The sequence below is a fragment of the Phyllopteryx taeniolatus genome, chromosome 1 (assembly GCF_024500385.1).
Source record: "Phyllopteryx taeniolatus isolate TA_2022b chromosome 1, UOR_Ptae_1.2, whole genome shotgun sequence".
NCBI classification, from domain to species: domain Eukaryota; kingdom Metazoa; phylum Chordata; class Actinopteri; order Syngnathiformes; family Syngnathidae; genus Phyllopteryx; species Phyllopteryx taeniolatus.
This window is the reverse complement of record NC_084502.1, coordinates 41,829,217-41,851,437: the sequence shown is the minus strand read 5'-3', so window position 1 is coordinate 41,851,437 and position 22,221 is coordinate 41,829,217. Positions and strand designations below refer to the sequence as shown.

The 22,221-nt window shown below is 41.8% G+C and overlaps 1 protein-coding gene and 1 long non-coding RNA gene across 7 annotated transcripts in view; both read left to right on the top strand.

Annotated features, from left to right (window-relative positions):
- The window catches only part of LOC133488476 (microphthalmia-associated transcription factor-like), a 66,983-nt gene extending 62,662 nt beyond the window's left edge, over nt 1-4,321 (top strand). For all 4 annotated transcript variants that reach the window (XM_061796372.1, XM_061796382.1, XM_061796391.1 and 1 more), the window contains one exon: nt 535-4,321. In XM_061796372.1, coding sequence (XP_061652356.1) covers nt 535-936 — 402 coding nt within the window. In that variant the 3' untranslated portion in view covers nt 937-4,321. The remainder of the gene's footprint in view (nt 1-534) is intronic.
- A 4,607-nt stretch (nt 4,322-8,928) lies between these two features.
- LOC133488473 (uncharacterized) lies at nt 8,929-11,131 on the top strand. Of its 3 annotated transcripts, none has more exons than XR_009791667.1 (4): nt 8,929-9,066; nt 9,213-9,312; nt 9,474-9,620; nt 9,699-11,131. It is a non-coding gene; the product is annotated as an uncharacterized LOC133488473 (long non-coding RNA). The 3 variants fall into 3 exon arrangements; XR_009791666.1 differs by having other exon boundaries at nt 9,474-10,821; nt 10,892-11,131; XR_009791665.1 differs by having other exon boundaries at nt 9,474-11,131.
- Nucleotides 11,132-22,221: the final 11,090 nt, after the last annotated feature.

The following is a 22,221-nucleotide window of genomic DNA, read 5'->3' as shown; positions in this document are numbered from 1 at the left end:
CCCGCACACTGTGATGCGAGATCGCTTAAGCCGTGTTTTTTCAAACCAATACCAGTTCAAGTATTCACTCTTGAGTACTCACCAATACCATGTACCGATACCACCAGTACTTTTGAAAATTTCAATCCATGCATCCATTTTTCATACCGCTTCTCCTCACTAGGGTCTCGGGCGTGCTGGAGTCTATCCTAACTAACACTGGGCGAGAGGCGAGGTAGACCCTGAACTCGTCGCCAGCCAATCACAGGGCACACACAAACAAACAACCATTCACACCTACGGGCAATTTAGTCTTCAACTAACCTACCATGCATGTTTTGGGGATGTGGGAGGAAACCGGAGTAGCCGGAGAAAACTTTCGCAGGAGAACATGAAACTCCACACAGGGGAGGCCGGATTTGAACCCATGTCCTCAGTACTGTGTAATATAATAAAAATATGCAGCGCTTAACAAAATGTATTATCCCACCATCTACGCTTTTGTGGTTTATATTTCACAGCGAACATGTGGTGGTTTGTGTGTGTGGTCTGCAGGAGTTGGAGATGCAGGCCCGAGCTAACGGCCTGGCCATCACATCCTCGGCGCTGTGCTCCACTGACCTCAGGGGCCGGAGGATCAAGCAGGAGCCCCCTCTGGAGGACTGTCACCAGGACCTTTACACACTCCACCCCCACTCGCATCACCAGCACCACCCCGCCTGTACCCCCGAGCCCCCCGGCACCCTGGAGCAAAACGAGGGTCACCCCAATTGCTCCGAAGGGCGCTACAGGGTTCACAGCAGGCCGGCCTCCAAACTCAACGACATCCTCATGGAAGAAAACGTATCGCCCGTGCGAGGGGGGGACCCTTTGCTCTCGTCCGTCTCCCCAGATGCCTCGAAGGACAGCAGTCGTAAGAGCAGCATAAGCATGGATGAGAATGAGCAGGGCTGTTAGCGCCTCCTACTGGAAGACCCCCTCCATATGGCTGCACTCTGGGCTGCTGTTGTCTTTTTGTTTCTGCGTTTACACGTTTTCAGTCTTTTGCTTTCTTTTTTTATGATGCTTGTGTCTTTTAAAGCCCTCAAACTTGATTTCAAGGACTGATTTTAAAGTTTGTTTGCATTAATCAAAACTTTGATGACAATGAGTTACACATTTAGAGTTTTATATGTAAACAAAAACATTTACAGTATCTTAGGGTAGACAATAAATTATGTCTATTTCTGGTGATTTAAAGAATCTGGGGAAATTATAAATTATGCTAACGTACAGTATATGTTGTGGTGAGAAAACACTGCTTTTGAAATCACTAGCAATAATAGAATAAATCTATTTATTACTGTCGTGCTTTACACTCCTCTTTGAACTTGAACATGCCAATGCCTTATAATGACATCAATGTTGTATCCCTTTGCACATGCTGTGGTTGTTAGTCTTCTTCCAATGGAAACTTCTTTCTTGACAAATTGATCAGTTGTATTAAGCTAATATATGCAACTACCGTTAAGTAGTATTTTATTGTTAGCCTAATTGCATGATTGCCGTAGTCATTTTTGAACGTTTTCTAAAAACAAGAAACAAGCCAAAAAACACAACATTTTCAACAACCAAGAAGAGTACAGTTTCCTCGATTTAACCTTTACCATGACCTAGATGATGCAAAATCTACACAGACATATGAAAAAATTGAATTTTTAGCAAAGATATTGGTGTTTTTTTTAGTAAGACTATGATTTCCAATTAAAAATGACTCAGGCAATTATGCCATTAGGCTAATGTTATATAAAAATGTAAATAAGCAAATTGATGAAAGCTGTTTCATTCAATATTGTACTAGCACAGTGCAGTTCCTCCACAATTATGCTTGTTTTAGCTGCCCTGTGCTGATTTAGGAGCAAATTGTGGATATAGACAGGTGACAAATAAAAACAAAATATTAATGATTAGCAATAATGTCATCAGATATCATGTGACACAATTTCTTTGTGATGCAAGTATAGATACAGAGAAGAGGGGTCCGCTCTCCAGGATTGAGAGGTTTTCTTTTCATTTGCCACCTATCTGAATATCCCATCCCCCTCACTGACTGAATGTCTCTTATAGTTTCACTTGTCAACTCTGCAAAGAACTCATGACAAACATGTATCAAAAGCCTCTTGCAAAGAATTTATGTGAACATTTATTTTGTGAAGGACTGTAAGGCGACTGTATTTGAATTCCGACTGAAGCGTGTGGAAAAACGAAAGACTGGACTGACCTCTGTAAATCAGATCGGAATTTGTTTTTATTTTTTGTATCTATGCATTGAGTCACGATTGTTCTTGGCTTTTCCAAACACTTACACAATATTCTATGAGACTGCAGATTCTTGGCCACGTATGAATATTGTGTATTTGTTTTCCAGCACTTGTAGCACATTGCGTAAGCATGGTTTTGTTCACCTGCCCTGTTACAACTCAGCCTCTATGTTGGTCAGCGAGGCAACAGTTGACTTTGTGCCTGTCGATTCACGTCTTGACAACGTGATGATGTGATCTTTTTAAATGCTGTAAGTGCCCTGTGGTGGTTCCTGTTTCCCTGCTGATTTTAGAGGAGCTGTACACACCGGTACTAACATTGTGTTTCAGATGTTTACTGGTGTTTTGGGAGAACGTCAAGTTGCTTTACAAACCTTTTGCAGTTAAAAAAAAAAAAAAAAAAAAAAAAACTAAATTCAAGAGCCTCTCAGACGCAGAAGCTATATTCTTTTTTTAAAAACTTTTTTAATCAAAACTACAAGGTGTCACTTGATAAAATAAATAAACAAATGACAAGTTGGAATGAATAATCATGGAATTAAGTGATGTAAAAGAACATTTTAGAAGCACGACCTTTGATTTATCCGTGATTAAAACTGTATCCCTGTTAAATGTATATTTTGAAACATTTTCTTTTTATTTGGGTAAATGTGTTCTTTTTAAAATAGAAATATTATTTTATAGAAACTTTTTCAATAACAAGGTCACGTAACAATCTTCTCCAACAAATCTTTTGAGTAATATTCTTTCTAATTATGGCAAATTTATAATTATTATTTTTTTAAGTGCCGTTGGAGAAGAGAAGGGCCTATTTGGATATAGTTTTTTGTATTCGTGCTGAATAATGAATCTTGGTTGAGTGATGCTTTATATATTTCTGACAAATGTGTTATTTATTTTGTGTTGAACAGATATGCGTTTTATAATCCCCAAACTAACTTGAAAAGCATATTTCTTATTGCCTGAATGTAATTCAAAGAGATGACTGCCAAAAATGTGTTGCCAGTGTGCCAAAGTTACTGGCTGTAATATCTTATTAGTTCAGCTGCCCTTCTCTACAGTCATTACAGTACACGCAGTTACAATAACCAAGTTGACTTTAAAATGAACAGGTTAGGTCTTGCCCACTATTTGGACCAGAAGGAATGTAACAAAGGTGGCACGGTTGGCCGACTGTTTAGCACATCCGACTCACAGTTCTGAGGACCCGGGTTCAAATCCGGCCTCGCCTGTGTGGAGTTCGCATTTTCTCCCCGTGCCTGCGTGGGTTTTCTCCGGGCACTCTGGTTTCCTCCCACATCCCAAAAACATGCACTGTAGGTTAATTGCAGACGCTAAACTCTCCGTAGGTATGAATGTGCGTGCGAATGGTTGTTTGTTTATATGTGCCCTGTGATTGGCTGGCGACCAGTTCAGGGTGGACCTCGCCTCTCGACTGAAGATAGCTGGGATAGGCTCCAGAACGCCAGCGACCCTAGTGAGGTTAAGCGGTGTAGAAAATGTAGGAATGTAAGAAAATGGAACACTTAACTTTTCTGGAGCTTTGGTCATCTTTAGCATGTGGTGCAAGTAACACTTTGATTTGATTAGATTTCAAGTTAGTACTGAGAGACAATGCACAAGCCTCCCCAAGACAACTGAATAAGCATGATGATCTGATGCAAAACTTGAGACCCAGTTATATGGAGGCCAACACTTACAGGAGGTGAAAATTTTGGACCTTGGGAAATAAAAGTAACAATGTGGCCTACTACATGTAATCAGATTACAATTTTTACATAAATCCAGCTGAACCCGGAAATGTGATTACATTTTCAGTGATGATCCATTAAAGGCACTTGCTGTGATTATATGGCACATTTGCCTATGAAACATCACGTTAGACCAATGTACTTGTTCTCATGCTTGCGGTCCATCCCGGTGTGTTCTCTACTTCTTTTTGCTCCATTTTGTAGAAGTGTGACTATGGTTACTGTGCAGACTCCACTCTGTGAACTCAAATTACATGCGTTAAAAATATTAAAAGATTTATTTAAAAGTCAGGAGGTTTTTCTCTCTGTTTTCAAGTGAAAAATAAAAAAAATGATGAATGTCATGTAAATATGAAATGTATATCTAACTGTGATATATATATATGTATGTATATTATATACATACTATATATATATATATACTGTGTGTGTGTATATATATTCATCCATTTTCAACACCCCTTATCCTGGTTAGGGTCGCAGGGCGCTGGAGCCTATCCCAGCTGACTTTGGGCAAAAGGCAGACTACACCCTGAACTGGTCACCAGCCAATCGCAGGGCACATATAGACACGGACAACCATTCGCACTCACATTCACATTCACACCGCAACTGAGTGGGAACTGAACCCACACTGCCAGCGCCAAAGTCAGGCGAATGTACCACTACACCATCAGTGACTGTATATATATGTATACGTGTATATCTATCTTATTCATCTATATATACAGCCTTTCCAAAAAAATGTGAAAATCATGGAAAAGTTTTATTTATTTCCATAATTATATTCAAAAAGGGAAACTTTCCTAGATTAAAGATTCAGGGCCCACAATTAAAACAATTTCAAGTATTTAATTGTTTATTTTTACATACGTTGGGCTTCCAGCTCATAAAACCCTCAAAATCAAGAATTCAATAAATTTGAATACTGTGAAGAAATCAGCCCAAATTTTGCAGGCCATAAATGTTTTAAACTGAGTGTCCCGCACTAATAATCTACTAAACTCAAAGCACCTGCACAGGTTTCCCGAGGTGTCATTAAATCGCTTCAGTTTGGTTCAATTGTCTCAGTTGGGTCCAATATGGGGAAGACTGCAGACTTGACAACTGGCCAGAAGACCATCATTGATACCCTCCATAGGATGGGTAAGCCACAAAAGTTCATAGCTAAGGAGGCTGGCTGTTCACAGAGTGCTGTGTCCAAGCATATCAATGGGAAGTCTAGTGGAAGGATAAAATGTGGCAGGAGAAGATGCACCATCCAAAGTGATGACCGTGGGCTTCAGCGGGTTATCAAACAGAGAAATTCAAGAATCTAGCAGAGATCCAGAAAGAGTAGAATGAGGTGGGAGTCACAGCTTCAAAAACCACCACATTCAGACGCATCCGGGAGACCCGGGTTCCTCGAGTCAAGCCACTTCTGACCCTGATCCAATGTAGGAAGTGTCTCAACTGGGCCAAGGAGAAGAAGGACTGGACTGTTGGCCAGTGGTCCAAGGTCCTCTTTTCCGATGAAAGTGAAGCATGCCTTTCATTTGGGAATCAAGGTCCAAGGGTTTGGAGGAAGACTGGTGAAGAACAGAACCCAAGCTGCTTGAAGTCCAGTGTGAAATATCCACAGTCAGTCATGATTTGGGGTGCAATGTCCAATGCAGGTGTTGGTAAACTCTGCTTTCTTAAATCCAAGGTCCCCACAACAGTCTACCAGAATGTTTTAGAGGACTTCATGATTCCTTCTGCTGAAGATCTGTATGGTGATGCAGATTTCATCTTCCAGCAGGACCTGGCCCCTGCCCATAGCGCCAGAAGCACCAAAACCTGATTTGATGCCCATGCCATCATAATCCTTGACTGGCCAGCCAACTCGCCAGATCTTAACCCCATTGAGAATCTATGGGGTGTTATGAAGAGGAAAATGAGGTGCATCAGACCCAAAAACAAAGAAGAAATCTGGGCTTCCATAACTCTCAGGCAATGCCGCAGGCTGATTGCTTTAATGCCAGGGCGCATCGAGGCAGTGATTCAAGTAAAGGGATTCCCAATCAAGTATTCAAGATTAACGTATTGTTTCGAAAGTACCATATTTTGATTGATTTAATGTGACCCTAATTTCTTTTTTTTTCCTCCAAAAACTGAGAAGTAAATGATTTCTTCTTCCTGATTTCATGGGCTTTATGAGCTGGAAGCCCAAATTATGTACAAATAAATACTTGAAATTGTTTAAATTGTGGGCCAGGAATCTATAATTTATTAAAGTTGTATTTTTTTAATCGAATTATGGAAATAATCAAAAGATGAATATGAGACAAAACAATCTGAATTCCATCTTTTATTTCATGGTATTTACATCTAGATGTGTTAAACTTAGGACAGAGCACCTTTTGTTTAAAGCCACCCACTTTTCAAGTGAGCAATAGTATTGGAACTTAAAGTGAATAACATTTAATATTTGGTGGCATAACCCATACTTGCAATAACTGCATCAAGCCTGTGACCCATTGACTTCACCAGACTGTTACATTCTTCATTTGAAATGCTTTTCCAGGCCTTTACTGCAGCCTCTTTCAGTTTTTGTTTGTTTCTGGGAGTTTCTCCTTTTATTCTCCTCTTCAGGAGGTAAAATCCATGCTCTATTGAGTTAAGCTCCGGTGACTGACTTGGCCACTCTTAAGAGCTTCCACTTTTCCCCCCTGATGAAGACCTTTATGTTGGCAGTGTGTTTTCGGTCATTGTTTTGTTGCATGATGAAGCTACTCCCGATAAGTGCAAGTGGATGCATTTTTCTTTAAATTGCCAGACAAAATGGTTTGCCAACTTCCACAGGGCAGGGGTGAAGGTATCACAATCCACTGTTCGAAGAAGACTTCCATCCATCCATTTTCTGAGCCGCTTCTCCTCACTAGGGTCGCGGGCGTGCTGGAGCCTATCCCAGCTGTCATCGGGCAGGAGGCGGGGTACACCCTGAACTGGTCGCCAGCCAATCGCAGGGCACATACAAACAAACAACCATTCGCACTCACATTCACACCTAGGGGCAATTTAGAGTCTCCAATTCATGCATGTTTTTGGGATGTGGGAGGAAACCAGAGTGCCCGGAGAAAACCCACGCGCGCACGGGGAGAACATGCAAACTCCACACAGGCGGGGCCGGGGATTGAACCCCGGTCCTCAGAACTGTGAGGCTGATGCTCTAACCAGTTGCTCACCGTGCCGCCCCGAAGAAGACTTAGAGAGAAGAAATATACAGGCCATACCACAAGATGCAGACCACTCATCAGCAAAAAGAATCGGAAGGCCAGATTGGATTTTACAAGAAGTACCGAGTGGAGCCACAAAAGTTTAGGAACAAATTTTTCTGCACTGATGAGACCAAGATTAACCTCTACCAAAGTGATGGGTAGGTCAAGATATGGAGAAAGAAAGGATCTGCTTATGATCCAAAACACACAAGCTCATCTGTGAAGCATGGTGGAGGTAATGTCATGGCTTGGCCTTGCATTGCTGCTTCTGGAACGGGCTCACTTTATTGATGATGTAACTCATGATGGTAGCAGCAGAATGAATTCTGAAGTCTACAAAACCAGTTTGTCTGGCAGTTTACAGAAAAATGCATTCAAACTAATCGGGAGAACCTTCATCATGCAACAAGAAATTGACTCAAAACACACTGCCAACATAACAAAGGACTTTATCAGTGGGGAAAAAGTGGGAGGTCTTAGAGTGGCCAAGTTAATCACCGGACCTTAACCAAATAGCGCATGCATTTTACCTCCTGAAGAGGAGACTGCAGGGAGAAACTCTCAGAAACAAACACAAACTTAACTATAAATGTTAAATCTAAATATTTTAGCCGGAACTGATTATGTAGCTAATATGCAAATACACACTGCCAATAACTAGAAGTACCAAAATAAAAGCTTGAGGTCAAAGTCAAATTTCATGTCAAATAGCCAGGGCTTGACATTAACTTTTTTGCTCACCAGCCACTGTGGGTAGTGGTTTCCCAGAGTTACTAGTCACTCAGTATTTTAACTAGCCATAATTTTGATGTTGGATAATTGTTTAATATGATTATAGCTAGATTAAAAAACTAGATTTACAACCCTTTTAAATGGTATTTAATGCCTATGCTCAACATCGACTAAAACAAGCTTCATCTTTTGATTGCTCAACAACACACAAACTACACACATACACCACACACACACACACACACACGCACATGTTAGAACAAACTCCAATTCCAATGAAGTTGGAACATCGTGTCAACTTTGGGTTCTTTGAGGCAAGAGGTGAAGAACCAAAGCGGAGGGAAGCAGGGAGGGAAGCCAGGAGTGCATGGATTTAAAAAAAAAAGGATTTATTTACAAAAACAGGCAACCAAAGCACATGGAAAAATGTAAATACCGACTTGAAGTCCAAAAGCAAGGACCTTCCCTCCATCAATTTTCTGTACTGCTTATCCTCAGTAGGGTGACGGGTGTGCTGGCGCCTATCTCAGCTGACTTTGGGTGAGAGGCGGGGTACACCCTGAACTGGTCGCCACCCAATCGCAGGGCACATAGAAACAAATAACCATTCACACTCAAATTCACACCTACGGGCAATTTAGAGACTTCAATCAACCTACCATGCATGCTTTTGGGATGTGGCAGGAAACCGGAGTGCCCGGAGAAAAGAAGCAAGGATGAAAGTCACAAAGAAACATGAGGGATAGACTCACCGAAAACTAGTGATGTTACGGTTTGTGTCGAGGCTTCGAAGTGTGTGTCGAGTAATCAGCAAAAATCCAGGCAAAGTGTGGTTCGGAGCATGGTCTGATGACGTAAGCGATGACGTTCGAACCTTCCTGAAGCACCGTACCCACGTGACTGATTCAGGAAGTGGTTTGCTGGTTAGGCATGTGAACCGCGTGTCATTTGAAATATAAGGCACAGCGAAACGCAATGGAGTCGACCCGCATATCTTGTGTTTGGTTTGGTTGGTGTTTGGTTAGTTATTTGCGAGTGTTTAAAAGATGGAACCAGCGACAAAAAGTAAGTTTTCCACTGTTTGGGAGTACTTTGACTTGATCACTCCCAATAAGGTTTGTCTTATATAGTCATTATAAAATTGCACAATGTCTGCTCATTGCTCACAAAGTATAAACCATTTTGTGCGTGCGTGCGTGTGTTTGCCACAGGTGAAGTGTCTCTTGTACTCAAGAGAGCTGCGGTACAGTGGGAATACCTCAGCCATGCTTTGCATCAGGACACCGTCCGTGTCAGCTGGTTCAAGCTCTGGTAAGCTATTTTGGGTGCAATGGAAGTGCACATTATACTTTGTCACCGCCTGAGAAAATTGAGACATTTGTATATGTACTACTTCACATCTGAGATTATAAAGTTATTTGAATTATCTTTTGTTGAGCTGTATGCTTTTAAGTCATTCTTTTGTTTTTCAGGTGAGAAGTCTGATATAACACAGGCATTGATTGCCTGTGTTATATCAGACTGTGGAGGATTGTCTGCCATTCTCTATTGTAGATGGGAGTGGGTTCAAAAAATTCGTGAAATCACTGAACCCATCTTATGTACCCCCTACTCACCAGGTGTGAATTTAAATATATGGTGGTTCTACTATTGCTTGTGAATTGTATTTATTGCTTTGATTTTCATCTTGTATTTAGGCCCTGAAAGCGATGGTGGAAAAAAATATATGATGATTGGAAGGAGAAGGCTAAAGCCGTTGTAATGAAAGCATCATCAGTGAGCCTTACTTCAGACATGTGGACCTCCATCCACACTGATTCATTCCTTGCTGTCACTGGCCATTTTGTCGATGAAAATATCATGTTACAGTCTGTTGTGTTAGATGTTACGCACTTTCCACAATCACACACTGCCATAAATTTGGCCAGTGTAAAAAAAGACCTTTTTGTACAGTGGGGCATCAGTAACAACGTCACCTGCCTAGTCACAGATGGCGCTGCCAATATGAGTGCATACGCTAACGAAATGGGAGTTCGCCATGTCATCTGTGTGGCACATCATTAAATCTGATTGTCAAAAAACCACTTAAATCTAACGAAGAACTATCAGAAATAAGGGACAAAAGGAGGAAGAGCGTTGGATATTTCAAGAGCAGCACTACTGCAAAAGTAAAATGTTTTTTCCCCATCTTTGTCTCTCTCACACACACGTGTATATGTATGGATAAATAAGAATAATTTGCTCTACTAGTAGGAGAGACTATCGCAGGTTCAACTGCAAATGGGTCGGCCTGTTTTCAAACTGATCCAGGATGTGGAGACACGGAATAGTACATTTAATATGCTCCAGAGACTTTTTCACGAAAGGGAACCGGTTGGTGCAGCCCTGGCTGGCTTGAATAATGACATTGATCCTCTTTCTTCCCAGCATCGCAACATAATTTCTTTAAGGGTTCTGCCACTGTTCAATGATGCAACAATTGAGTTATCAGAAGAAAAGTGTGTGTCTGGGTCTAAAGTCATCCCTATGCTGGCCATGCTCCATCATGCTCTGGAAGCAGCGGAAATAATTGTGGGCACTCCAGAGGGCATGGCATTAGTGGGGTGTCTAAAAAAAAACAGCTAAAAGAAAAACTTTTCAATTTGCAATCTCAAAGAATTTTATCTCTCACCACTATACTGGAGCCAAGATTTAAAAAACTAGGTTTTTTCAGTCCACACAAAGCTGCTGAGGCAGAAAGACGACTGACCCCTGAATGTGCTTCAGCCCCTACTTCAGCTTCATCATTGCCATCTGAAGTTTCACAGTCACAAACACGAGGTAATGTATATGGTATATGAAGATTTATTTTTCTATATAGTGACTTAGACTGTTTTTATCTCTCACGAAGCAAACTGCAGCATCGCCTAGACAGATCCATTCAGCAAAGTATAACTCCCACATCTACATCACTGACAGTAAGTGCAACAATCGAAGTACAGAAATACCTGGCAGAACCAAACATAGACAGACAGGAGGACCCACTGCAGTACTGGAGAACATAAAGAAATCCATTCATCCATTTTCTGAGCCGCTTCTCCTCACTAGGGTCGCGGGCGTGCTGGTACACCCTGAACTGGTTGCCAGCCAATCGCAGGGCACATACAAACAAACAACCATTCGCACTCACAGTCATGCCTACGGGCAACTTAGAGTCTCCAATTAATGCATGTTTTTGGGATGTGGGAGGAAACCGGAGTGCCCGGAGAAAACCCACGTAGGCATGGGGAGAACATGTAAGCTCCACACAGGCTGGGGCCGGGGATTGAACCCGGGTCCTCAGAACTGTGAGGCAGACGCTCTAACCAGTCGGCCACCGTGCCGCCCGTAAAGAAATTATTTTCCAAATGTATTCACACTGGCTGTCATGTACCTTTCCACTCAAGCTTCATCTGTGCCTTGTGAGAGGATTTGTTTTTCCAAACCAGGAGAAATCCTCCAAAAATAGCAGAACCGCCTTAGAGAAACTACTTCTTTTTTTAAATTAAAACCAATGAAAAATATTGGGGTTTTAATTCTCTTTATTTAATTACAAGCACTACTCCAAGTAGCAAAAGTGCATTCCTATTTCTAATACTGTGTTTCACTGTTTCACTATCACTTGTTTTGTAGCTGATTGTAGTATATTTTATTGACCTCTCGATGGCGCAATAGAGTAAATGATTCCAAATGAAGTGTTGGTACATGTGCCGGCACAGTTGACTGAAAGTATCGATGCTTCATGGGGCTTCATCTCACCATCACTACCAAAAACTAAAACATAATTTGGGAAACATGACATATACGACGATGCACCAACAAGGACTGCAAGAAACAGGAACTAAATACAAGCAAACTGACGAGACAACGAGGAACACCTGGACAAGACACGAGTGGCTAGAGAGAGCTGATTGGGTGAAACAAGATAGATGGCTGACGAGAAGCTGGGGGGAAAAAAAAACACCTTTTATTTTTTGTTGTCCTGTTCAGCTGTTAGGTCCAGCAATAAGAAAGATCTGTATCCCTCTTATGTCGGAACAGTTTTACTGTATGACAATGGACTTTTTAATCTGCCACTGTGGTTTCTTTTTATTCTGATGGATATTTATTGAGAATTACCGTCATTCAGTCGAATAGAACAAAGCTTTTATCGGGGAGTGACAGAAAAATCAAAGGAGAGAGAGAGTCAAAAGGTAATTAAATAATATAAGAAAAGAAGACAACAAAAGACAAAACATTAGTTGTAAACAAGATGGGGAAAGTAAAGCATTATATAATCAGTACAATGACACATTGGATTCGAGTGTTGTATAGGTCAGTAGTGCTACACCCTGTGAGGGAAAGACAGGACAACGTTGGTGAACAGCCATTTTTAGGTCTCTCCAGAGATGCTCAATTGGGTTTAAGTCAGGCCTCTGGCTGGGCCATTCAAGAACAGTCACGGAGTTGTTCTGAAGCCACTCCTTCGTTATTTTAGCTGTGTGCTTAGGGTCATTGTCTTGTTGGAAGGTGAACCTTCGGCCCAGTCTGAGGTCCTGAGCATTCTGGAGGAGGTTTCCGTCCAGGATATCCCTGTAGTTTGCTGCATTCATCTTTCCTTCGATTGCAACCAGTCATCCTGTCCCTGCAGCTGAAAAACACCCCCACAGCATGATGCTGCCACCACCATGCTTCACTGTTGGGACTGTACTGGACAGGTGATTTTCTCCACACATACTGCTTAGAATTAAGGCCAAAAAGTTCTATCTTGGTCTCATCAGAATAGAAAATCTTATTTCTCACCATCTTGGAATCCTTCACGTGTTTTTTAGCAAATTCATTCGGGCTTTCATGTGTCATGCACTGAGGAGAGGCTTCCGTCGGGCCACTCTGCCATAAAGCCCCTGACTGGTGGAGGGCTGCAGTGATGGTTGACTTTCTAGAACTTTCTCCCATCTCTCGACTGCATCTCTGGAGCTCAGCCACAGTGATCTTTGGGTTCTTCTTTACCTCTCTCACCAAGGGTCTTCGGCCCCAATTGCTCAGTTTGGCTGGACGGCCAGCTCTCGGAAAGGTTCTGGTCGTCCCAAACGTCTTCCATTTAAGGATTATGGAGGCCACTGTGCTCTTAGGAACCCGAAGTGCAGCAGATGTTTTTCTGTTACCTCGGCCAGATCTGTGCCTTGCCACAATTCTGTCTCTGAGCTCTTCAGGCAGTTCCTTTGACCTCATGATTCTCATTTGCTCTGACATGCACTGTGAGCTGTAAAGTCTTATATAGACAGGTGTGTGGCATTCCTAATCAAGTCCAATCAGTATAATAAAACACAGCTGGACTCCAATGAAGGTGTTGAACCATCTCAAGGATGATCAGAAGAAACGGACTGCACTGGAGTTAAATATGAGTGTCACAGCAAAGGGTCTGAATACTTATGGCAGTGTGTTATTTCATTATTATTATTTTTTTAATAAATCTGCAAAAATTTCAACAATTGCATTTTTTTTGTCAATATGGGGTGCCGTGTGTACATTATTGAGGAAAAAAAATTAACTGAAATGATTTTAGCAAATGGCTGCAATATAACAAAGACTGACAATGTTTAGTGGGTCTGATTACTTTCCGTACCCACTGTATGTAGGACCAGAGTGTAAGTGAGGAGATACCCAAGAAGTTGGCATAGTTATGAATTATTTGTTGCAATAAGTGAGTGCACCCAGCGAATAAGTCCCAGGGGTGTGTGTCTGCAGACACATGCAAGTGAATTGACACAGTTTCGCATGCACAATAACCGTCAGAAGTGTCCTGTAATTGCTGTGCTGAGGACCCCACCCCACCCAATCGAGAGGTGGGGTCGGGCCAAGGAAACCACCCGAGAGTGGCCCGGTGGACGGGACACCTCCCACACAGAGGGATCCAGGGTAGCCCACCATCCCCACTGAGGTGCCCCGAAAACCAGCCACCCGGAGAAGGCTGCAGCGACCCAACGCTACCCCCACCGCCCCCACCGGCCAACGCTCACCCCCCCACATGGCCCCATGCACTCCGCCACCCCCCCCCCCACCCCAGGCGAGCGAGATGACCCCCACCAACCCACTAGTTCCGCAATGTAGCCACTCCCCGCCCAGGCCTAAGGCGAGATGGTGTCCCCTGTTTGGTGGAAAGGAGGGTGGATAGGAGTGCCTAACAAAGGAACGATAAGGGTGGCGATCCAGAAAGCAGCCACGGGGCACGAGAATGGAGCCCTCACACCAAGCAGCCATCCAGCCAGAGGGGCCCGGCCCCAGGAGCATCGCCATGAGCCTCGTGAGAACCCACCTCCCCCCCGTTACTATGACTGCCAGGTCCCCGATTTGACTTAATATTTAGCCAGCGAGAAATTGGTGCGTGATGATTGGATGTATTTCGGCGGTAATTCTTTGAGCCCCCGAATTGTTCAAGAGGAAAAAAAATCTATTCTTTGATAAAGATCCGTGTACCAAGGTAAAAAATGTGTCTTCTCTTTTTGCACAGTTTCTTAGCCTCCATATGGGAACGAGTCCAAAGTCAAAGGCAAAGAAAACCTAACGAGCAGGGCAAGACTAACATGGGTCACAAGAAAACAAGACAAAACAAGAAACAAAACAAAATAATCTAAAGTACAAAAACGCAGATCATGCCACTTTGTGTAAAACGTAAATAAAAACAGAATACAATGAATTGCAAATCCTATTGCGATTGAATACTCTCCAAAGACAAGATATTTGATTTTCAAACTGATGATTGTTATTGTTTTGTTTTTTTGCAACTATTCTCTCATTTTGAATTTGATGCCGGCAGGGACATGGGCAACAAAAGACTGGGAAAGTTGAGGAATGCTCAAAAAACACCTGTTTTGAACATTCCACAGGTGAATAGGCTAATTGGAAACAGGTTAGCGTCATGATTGTAATATATGCACACTTTGCGTCAGTCCATCTCAGATGAGCTCGGGCCTGAGAAACCGGCGGCTTTGTTGATAAATGGCTTTCGCTTTGCATGGTGGAGTTTTAATTTGCATTTGTAGATGTAGCTACAAACTGTGTTACCTGACAATGGAGATTTCAGACCGTTGAGCAACTTGAGTTGTACATCAAGCAAGAATGGGAAAGAATTCCCCCTACAAAGCTTCAACAATTAGTGTCCTCGGTTCCCAAACGCTTACTGAGTGTTGTTAAAAGGAAAGGTGATGTAACACAGGGGTAAACATGTCCCATGCCCCATCTTTTTTTTTAAGTGTAGTAGGTATTATATTCAAAATGAGTCAATAGTTGCAAAAAATAAAATAAAATAGAAAATATAAACATATGAACATAAATACCTGTGTATTAAATTGAATATAGGTTGAAAAGGATTTGCAAATCATTGTATTCTGTTTCTATTGACATTTTACACAATGTCCCAACTTCATTGGAATTGTGGTTTTGACATGAAGAAAATCTCATGGCACACCACCACACAAACATGTCAAAAAGTGGATACATAGGTTAATTATTTATCTTCTGCTATAAAATGGAAGAGTATTTAACTGTTCTGCCAGTCACTATATGTCACTGGCATTGCAAGATGAACTAAGATACATTATTTGTAATTCAATAATAATTTACAGACCAATTAACGGAAATTGGATAATTGAGCCACTGAGAACTACACAGAAGAAAAGTCCTTTGAATTTTCGTCATTCGAACATGTACATCAGTTGTACATGATTCAAATGTGTATATATAATAATGTATTATTAGATTATTTTGAAATGAATAGAGAGTAGGCACAACTTTCAGATGAATACTGGTCTAATTTAAGCTTTAGTTTTCAATTCTGGCACAAAGAGGCCAGTCCATTATTGCAACTGGCACATTTCCTGATTCATCATTGCACAGGAGTGACTTTCCTACAAAATGACAAAAATGGAGTTGGCCCACTCTAGTTCTCAGTGACTCCATTTCACGCAGAGCACCTGATGATCTCTGACGCCACAATGGTTGGGAATCACAGCATTAAAATGACCAGTTTGCAATGCTACATGGATGGATGGAAGTGTGCTGCCTTTATATTTATGGAGCTAATTTCAGCGATAGCACATTTCTGATATCTCCATGGCCAGCTCAAGAAGTTCTGCTGAGTCCTGGCAGGAGCTACAGAAGTCCCAGTCCAGTCCCAGGTTGCAGGTCCAGCACTCCCACTCCTGGTGGTCCCTCTCACTGGACTCAGTGACATGATTTATTGAAGGGAAGCAGTGGCCAACAGCCCTGCCGAATGCGTCGAGCAGCAGGTGCGTGAACTCGTGGAAGCGACAATGCAGACAAGCTAGCAGAAGTCCTGCACAGTCCTCTGGGGATGGAGAAGAAACACCTCAGTTTTGTTTCAACCATTAAACCACAGTTTAAGGGGCATTGCAACATGTACAGTACCCCCATTGACAGGCTGGTGTGAGTCATCAGAGGGAAACACACTGCTGCTGCTCGTCAAACTGTCCGAACATGCTTCCGAGATTCTGGATCCATCCCACCCTCTGTGTGCTTCCTGCTCCGAGGAGGTCCCTACCATCACCAGCATCAAGTCTTAGTTTAGGTTTATTATCCAAAGAAGATTCATGAAATTGTCATCTTTTCATTGTATTAAGTATTTTTTTTAAAGTGCTGCATGATATTCAAACATTTGTCTTGACAGAGATAATATTATATATTAGCCTATTATGGAAACATATTTCTTATTGTGACTGCAGTCTGCCAAGAAACAGTACCAGTTGTGAAACTATTTCTTTTCTGACATATTTTCTTACTGTAAATGCTATATAGTCATTTTAATATAACCATGTGTTTTTCAGTACACAAACATTTTTCACATTAAAGTGTTTTATTTTTGTTATCATTATTTGTCTACTCATCAGTGTCAATCAAAACTCCACGTTATTGTTAACATCAATACACACACACACACACGATCTGTCTCACACTGTACAGTAGATCATCATTTTTAGATCCGTTCATTCGAGGTACTCCAGTCAAATCACAGAGAAGAGGATGTAAACCTACCATCACAATCAATATTAGCTTTATTCCCAAGCGCCATAAAATCCATCTCAGGAGCATTTGAAGGAGAAGCAGTCATCTTCTGTAGAGCAAAGAAAATTCTACTTGAGGAACTTCAGCAATATTTCTTTGTGTGTGTGAGCCAACAATAACAATCATGCTCACGTTTCAATAAGTTTGATATTATTTGAATTTTCAAGTTAAAATTTAATATAATAAAATATTTTTTTTAAAATATCACCTGTCCTTGCCGCTAATTTGCCCAGCTGAACGTAGATCAGGACCTCTGTGTGGTCGAGCTCATGTAGCCATCCCATCTTGTCCCAGATCCACACCTCCTTATCTACCATTACTCACCAATCAGGACGCACAACGTGTGACCTCATGACACACAGGAGACGCTATTAGGCTACCGCCACTTTGCAGAAAAGAAAAGACAAAATGCTCCATCAACACATCGGCTTCATGAATCAGTACATGGATTTAGATGTTATATGGAAAAGCATGAAATAAGCACATTGTGCCAGCTCCTTTGATCACTCTTGGAAGTACATGTAAACAAAGCAATACATTCTGATATATTCTAATAGATGAGCTGCATGAAAAAAGAAAAATCAAATATTACATTGCTTAGGTCTGACTGACACTGTCAGCAAAGTATCCATTTTAAATATACATTTTTTATACAATATTACCCTGTCCTGCTCCATATTAAGGCGTGTTTGTATTATTTACCTTAAAAAGGGGAGTTAGCATTTTTCAATCGTCACTTTTTGATTGTAATTCTTAAAACTGTCAGTGTAACCCAACAGTATGACGTGTGTAAAATGATCTATGAATAATTGATTGTTTATCACCAGCTCATCCAGGTTGTCTTTTGCCACACGGCCAAGTGGCAATGCTCCATGAGTCAGTCACGCCCGGTCACACCCGGATCGCGCTCCCCATGTGTGCAAGACCGTCATTGCGCCTCACTTAAAGGGAATGAATGTATCAAGCTGCCTTGATTGGTGGTGAATAAAGGCTCGGGCAGCCCCTTTTGTTAAACACGCCAGCTGCACGCCTCTGGGAGGTTGCAACAACCCAGTATAATCCGCCCCCACGCCACGCCAGATTTGGGCTAGTCAGGGAAAAAAAAAAGAGACCTTACTGTTTAGTATCATTTAGTGTAATACTATAACCAAGTAAATCCAGAAAGACTGAGGAGAGATTTGTCTCAAAATTATTGACATAAATATATCTACGGTTTACACGTTTTTCAAATCCACAAATATATCAGTTTTTTTTTTTTTACACGTTTTTTAATATTGTGTGTGCATTTATTGTGACTTATCATTTGTAAATATTCAATTCTGCTTGTAAATTGTTGAAAGTGCGTTGGTGGATCAGCAGGTACGCACATTTATTTTTGAGACAAACGTAACAGTTTTCAAGAGATTTCAAGACACACATTGAGAATATTCAAGAATGGTCTGTCTGCAGCGTGCAAATAGGAGGCGTGACATCTGTAATCAGTCATTCCAAATTGGTAAATGTTTTAATGTTGTGTATTGATAGCATACACTTTGATGTTGACAAAAGAGTAACCCTCGTGAGTTACGTTCTCATGCATTGCCTTCTATGGGAACGACGACCACCTAACATGGTTGCCACGTAGGGGCGTACCCAAGAGAAGAGGCCAAACCAAAAGGAGAGGTTGCATGCTACACATACTATTGGAAAATTCCCACGTGTGGGAAGGCCCGCCATCCACTAGGCGGCAGTGTTGCTGCATCCGTTGAGAGCATAGACTATATATACAGTGGGTACGGAAAGTATTCAGACCCCCTTAAAATTTTCCCTCTTTCTTATATTGCAGCCATTTTCTAAAATCCATCCATCCATCCATTTTCTGAGCCGCTTCTCCTCACTAGGGTCGCGGGCGTGCTGGAGCCTATTCCAGCTATCATCGGGCAGGAGGCGGGGTACACCCTGAACTGCTTGCCAGCCAATCGCATGGCACATACAAACAAACAACCATTCGCACTCACATTCACACCAACGGGCAATTTACAGTTGTCAATTAACCTACCATGCATGTTTTTGGGATGTGGGAGGAAACCAGAGTGCCCGGAGAAAACCCACGCAGGCACGGGAGAACATGCAAACTCCACACAGGCGGGGCCGGGGATTGAAACCCGTTCCTCAGAACTGTGAGGCTGACGCTCTAACCAGTCCATCACTGTGCCGCCCTTTTCTAAAATCATTTAAGTTGTTTTTTTCCTCATTAATGTACACACAGCACCAGATTGTGACTGAAAAAAAAATTTATTGTTAAAATTTTTGCAGATTTATTAAAAAATAAAAACAGAAATATCACACAGCCATAAGTATTCAGACCTTTTGCTCAGTATTTAGTAGAAGCAACCTTTTGAGCTAATACAGCCATGAGTCTTTTGGGAATGATGCAACAAGTTTTTCACACCTGGATTTGGGGGATCCTCTGCCATTCCTCCTTGCAGATCCTGTCAGGTTGGATGGTGAACATTGGTGGGCAGCCATTTTCAGCTCTCTCCAGAGATGCTCAATTGGTTTTAAGTCAGGCCTCTGGCTGGGCCATTCAAGAACAGTCACGGAGTTGTTCTGAAGCCACTCCTTCGCTATTTTAGCTGTGTGCTTAGGGTCATTGTCTTGTTGGATTGTGAACCTTCGGCCCAGTCTGAGGTCCTGAGCATTCTGGAGGAGGTTTCCGTCCAGGATATCCCTATACTTGGCCGCATTCAGCTTTTCTTCGATTGCAACCAGTCTCCCTGTCCCCGTAGCTGAAAAACACCCCCTCAGCACGATGCTGCCACCACAATGATTCACTGTTGGGACTGTATTGGACAGGTGATGAGCAGTGCCGGGTTTTCTCCACACATACCGCTTAGAATTAAGGCCAAAAAGTTCTATCTTGGTCTCATCAGACCAGAGAATCTTATTTCCCACCATCTTGGAGTCCTTCAGGTGTTTTTTAGCACACTCCATGTGGGCTTTCATGTGTCTTGCACTGAGGAGAGGCTTCCGTCGGGCCACTCTGCCAAAAAGCCCCGACTGGTGGAGGGCTGCAGTGATGGTTGACTTTCTAGAACTTTCTCCCATCTCCCGACTGCATCTCTGGAGCTCAGCCACAGTGATCTTTGAGTTCTTCTTTACCTCTCTCACCAAGGCTCTTCTCCCCCGATTGCTCAATTTGGCAAGACAGCCAGCTCTAGGAAGGGTTCTGGTCATCCCAAACGTCTTCCATTTCAGGATTATAGAGGCCACTGTGCTCTTAGGAACTTTAAGTGCAGCAGAATTGTTTTTTGTAACCTTGGCCAGATCTGTGCCTTGCCACAATTCTGTCTCTGAGCTCTTCAGGCAGTTCCTTTGACCTCATAATTCTCATTTGCTCTGACATGCACTATGAGCTGCAAGGTTTTATATAGACAGGTGTGTGGCTTTCCTAATCAAGCCCAATCAGTATAATCAAACACAGCTGGACTCCAATGAAAGTGTAGAACCATCTCAAGGATGATCAGAAGGAATGGACAGCACCCGAGTTAAATATGAGTCTCACAGAAAAGGGTCTGAATACTTATGGCTGTGTGATATTTCAGTTTTTGTTTTTTAATAAATCTGAAAAAGTTTCAACAATTTCCATTTTTTTCCTGTCAATATGGGTTGCTGTGTGTCCATTAATGAGGAAAAAAATTAACAAATGATTTCAGCAAATGGCTGTAGTATGACAGAGAGTGAAAAATTTAAGGGGGTCTGAATACTTTCCGTACCCACTGTGTATATATGAGAGAGAGAGAGATAGTGAGAGAGAGAAAGAGAGAGAGAGAGATTTTGTTTGTTCTTTTTATTTTACTTACTAATGATGGGCTGCTGGTTGTCCACCTTGTTCAGCCATCGTCAGTTTATTGGGGATTTCAGCAGGGTCGGACCATCGACTGTTGTATGCCTATTGACTTGCAGTCATCAACGGAGACAGCAACACTGCCGCCTGGTGGATGGCGGGATTGGCCTTCCCACACATGTGAATATTCACAATCGTGTGTGTGAATATCGTGCAAATTGCGTCATGTTTGTGTCTAAAATAAATGTGGTGCCCGCTGATCCGCAAACTCACCTTCAACAATTCACAAGCAGAGTTGAATATTTACAAATGATAAGTCATGATAAATACACACAACATAAAAAAAATAAAATTAAAAAAAGCGTAAATCGCGGATGTATTTGTGTAAATAATTTTGAGACAAATCTTTCCCAATAGATTTCGGGCACATGGATTCAGCATAGGGCCACCAAAATCACATTCTCATTATTTTGCGCAAGGTAATACAAGGAAATCCCTTTACCATCTCGTTTTTTTATTTGAATTAATATAATTGAGATTTTCTGTGATTCTGACAAAGATGAAAATGTTCCTCGATTTCGACATTCAAAATCACACGTTGATAGGACTCAGACATGAGTTATATGGTGGTGATTCACTGTTATTATTCTTGTTTTCTGTTACGTTTCAAGTAATTCTGGCTATTCACTTGCTCTCAGTTTGACCCGGAAAATGAGATAGCTTGACCGGACGCTGCCATTGAAAAATTGTAAAATAGCTTTTAAACATCACATTCCAACTAGTAAGATTAATATACGGCAATTTTTTTCTACCAAAGAGTCGAGGTTTTGTTCGCAAATTTCCTAGTGATTTATTTACATTGATTTCTGGGAAATAAATTTTGGGCCGATTTGCGACATAAAAAGTGGCATAGTCCTTAATCCCTATCTGATTCTTGTAGACTAGGGCTCATTTTGTTCATGTATCACTCCTCTATCCAATGGTGTCATCTATTTTGTAGATTTTATCAACTATAACAAATGTCATGCTACCAACGTCGCAGCCTTGGCTAATATCAGCTTCTTTACAATGCTACTCCTAGCACTTAGCTTTGCACTTAGTATTGCTTGGGCTGCCATTTTGATGAAACTGGATATGCATTCTGTCTTTTTATCACGATTACACACATTTATAATCACATGCTATTATGAATGGCCTTGTTTGCTTGTGCATGTTTGTGAGGGGCATGGTTTTGTTTAGAGAAAAGAGGATGAGGCAGCGACTGCGGTCAACTTGTGCAGTGGGGGCACTTCCAACAAAGAGGGCAACCATGCGCA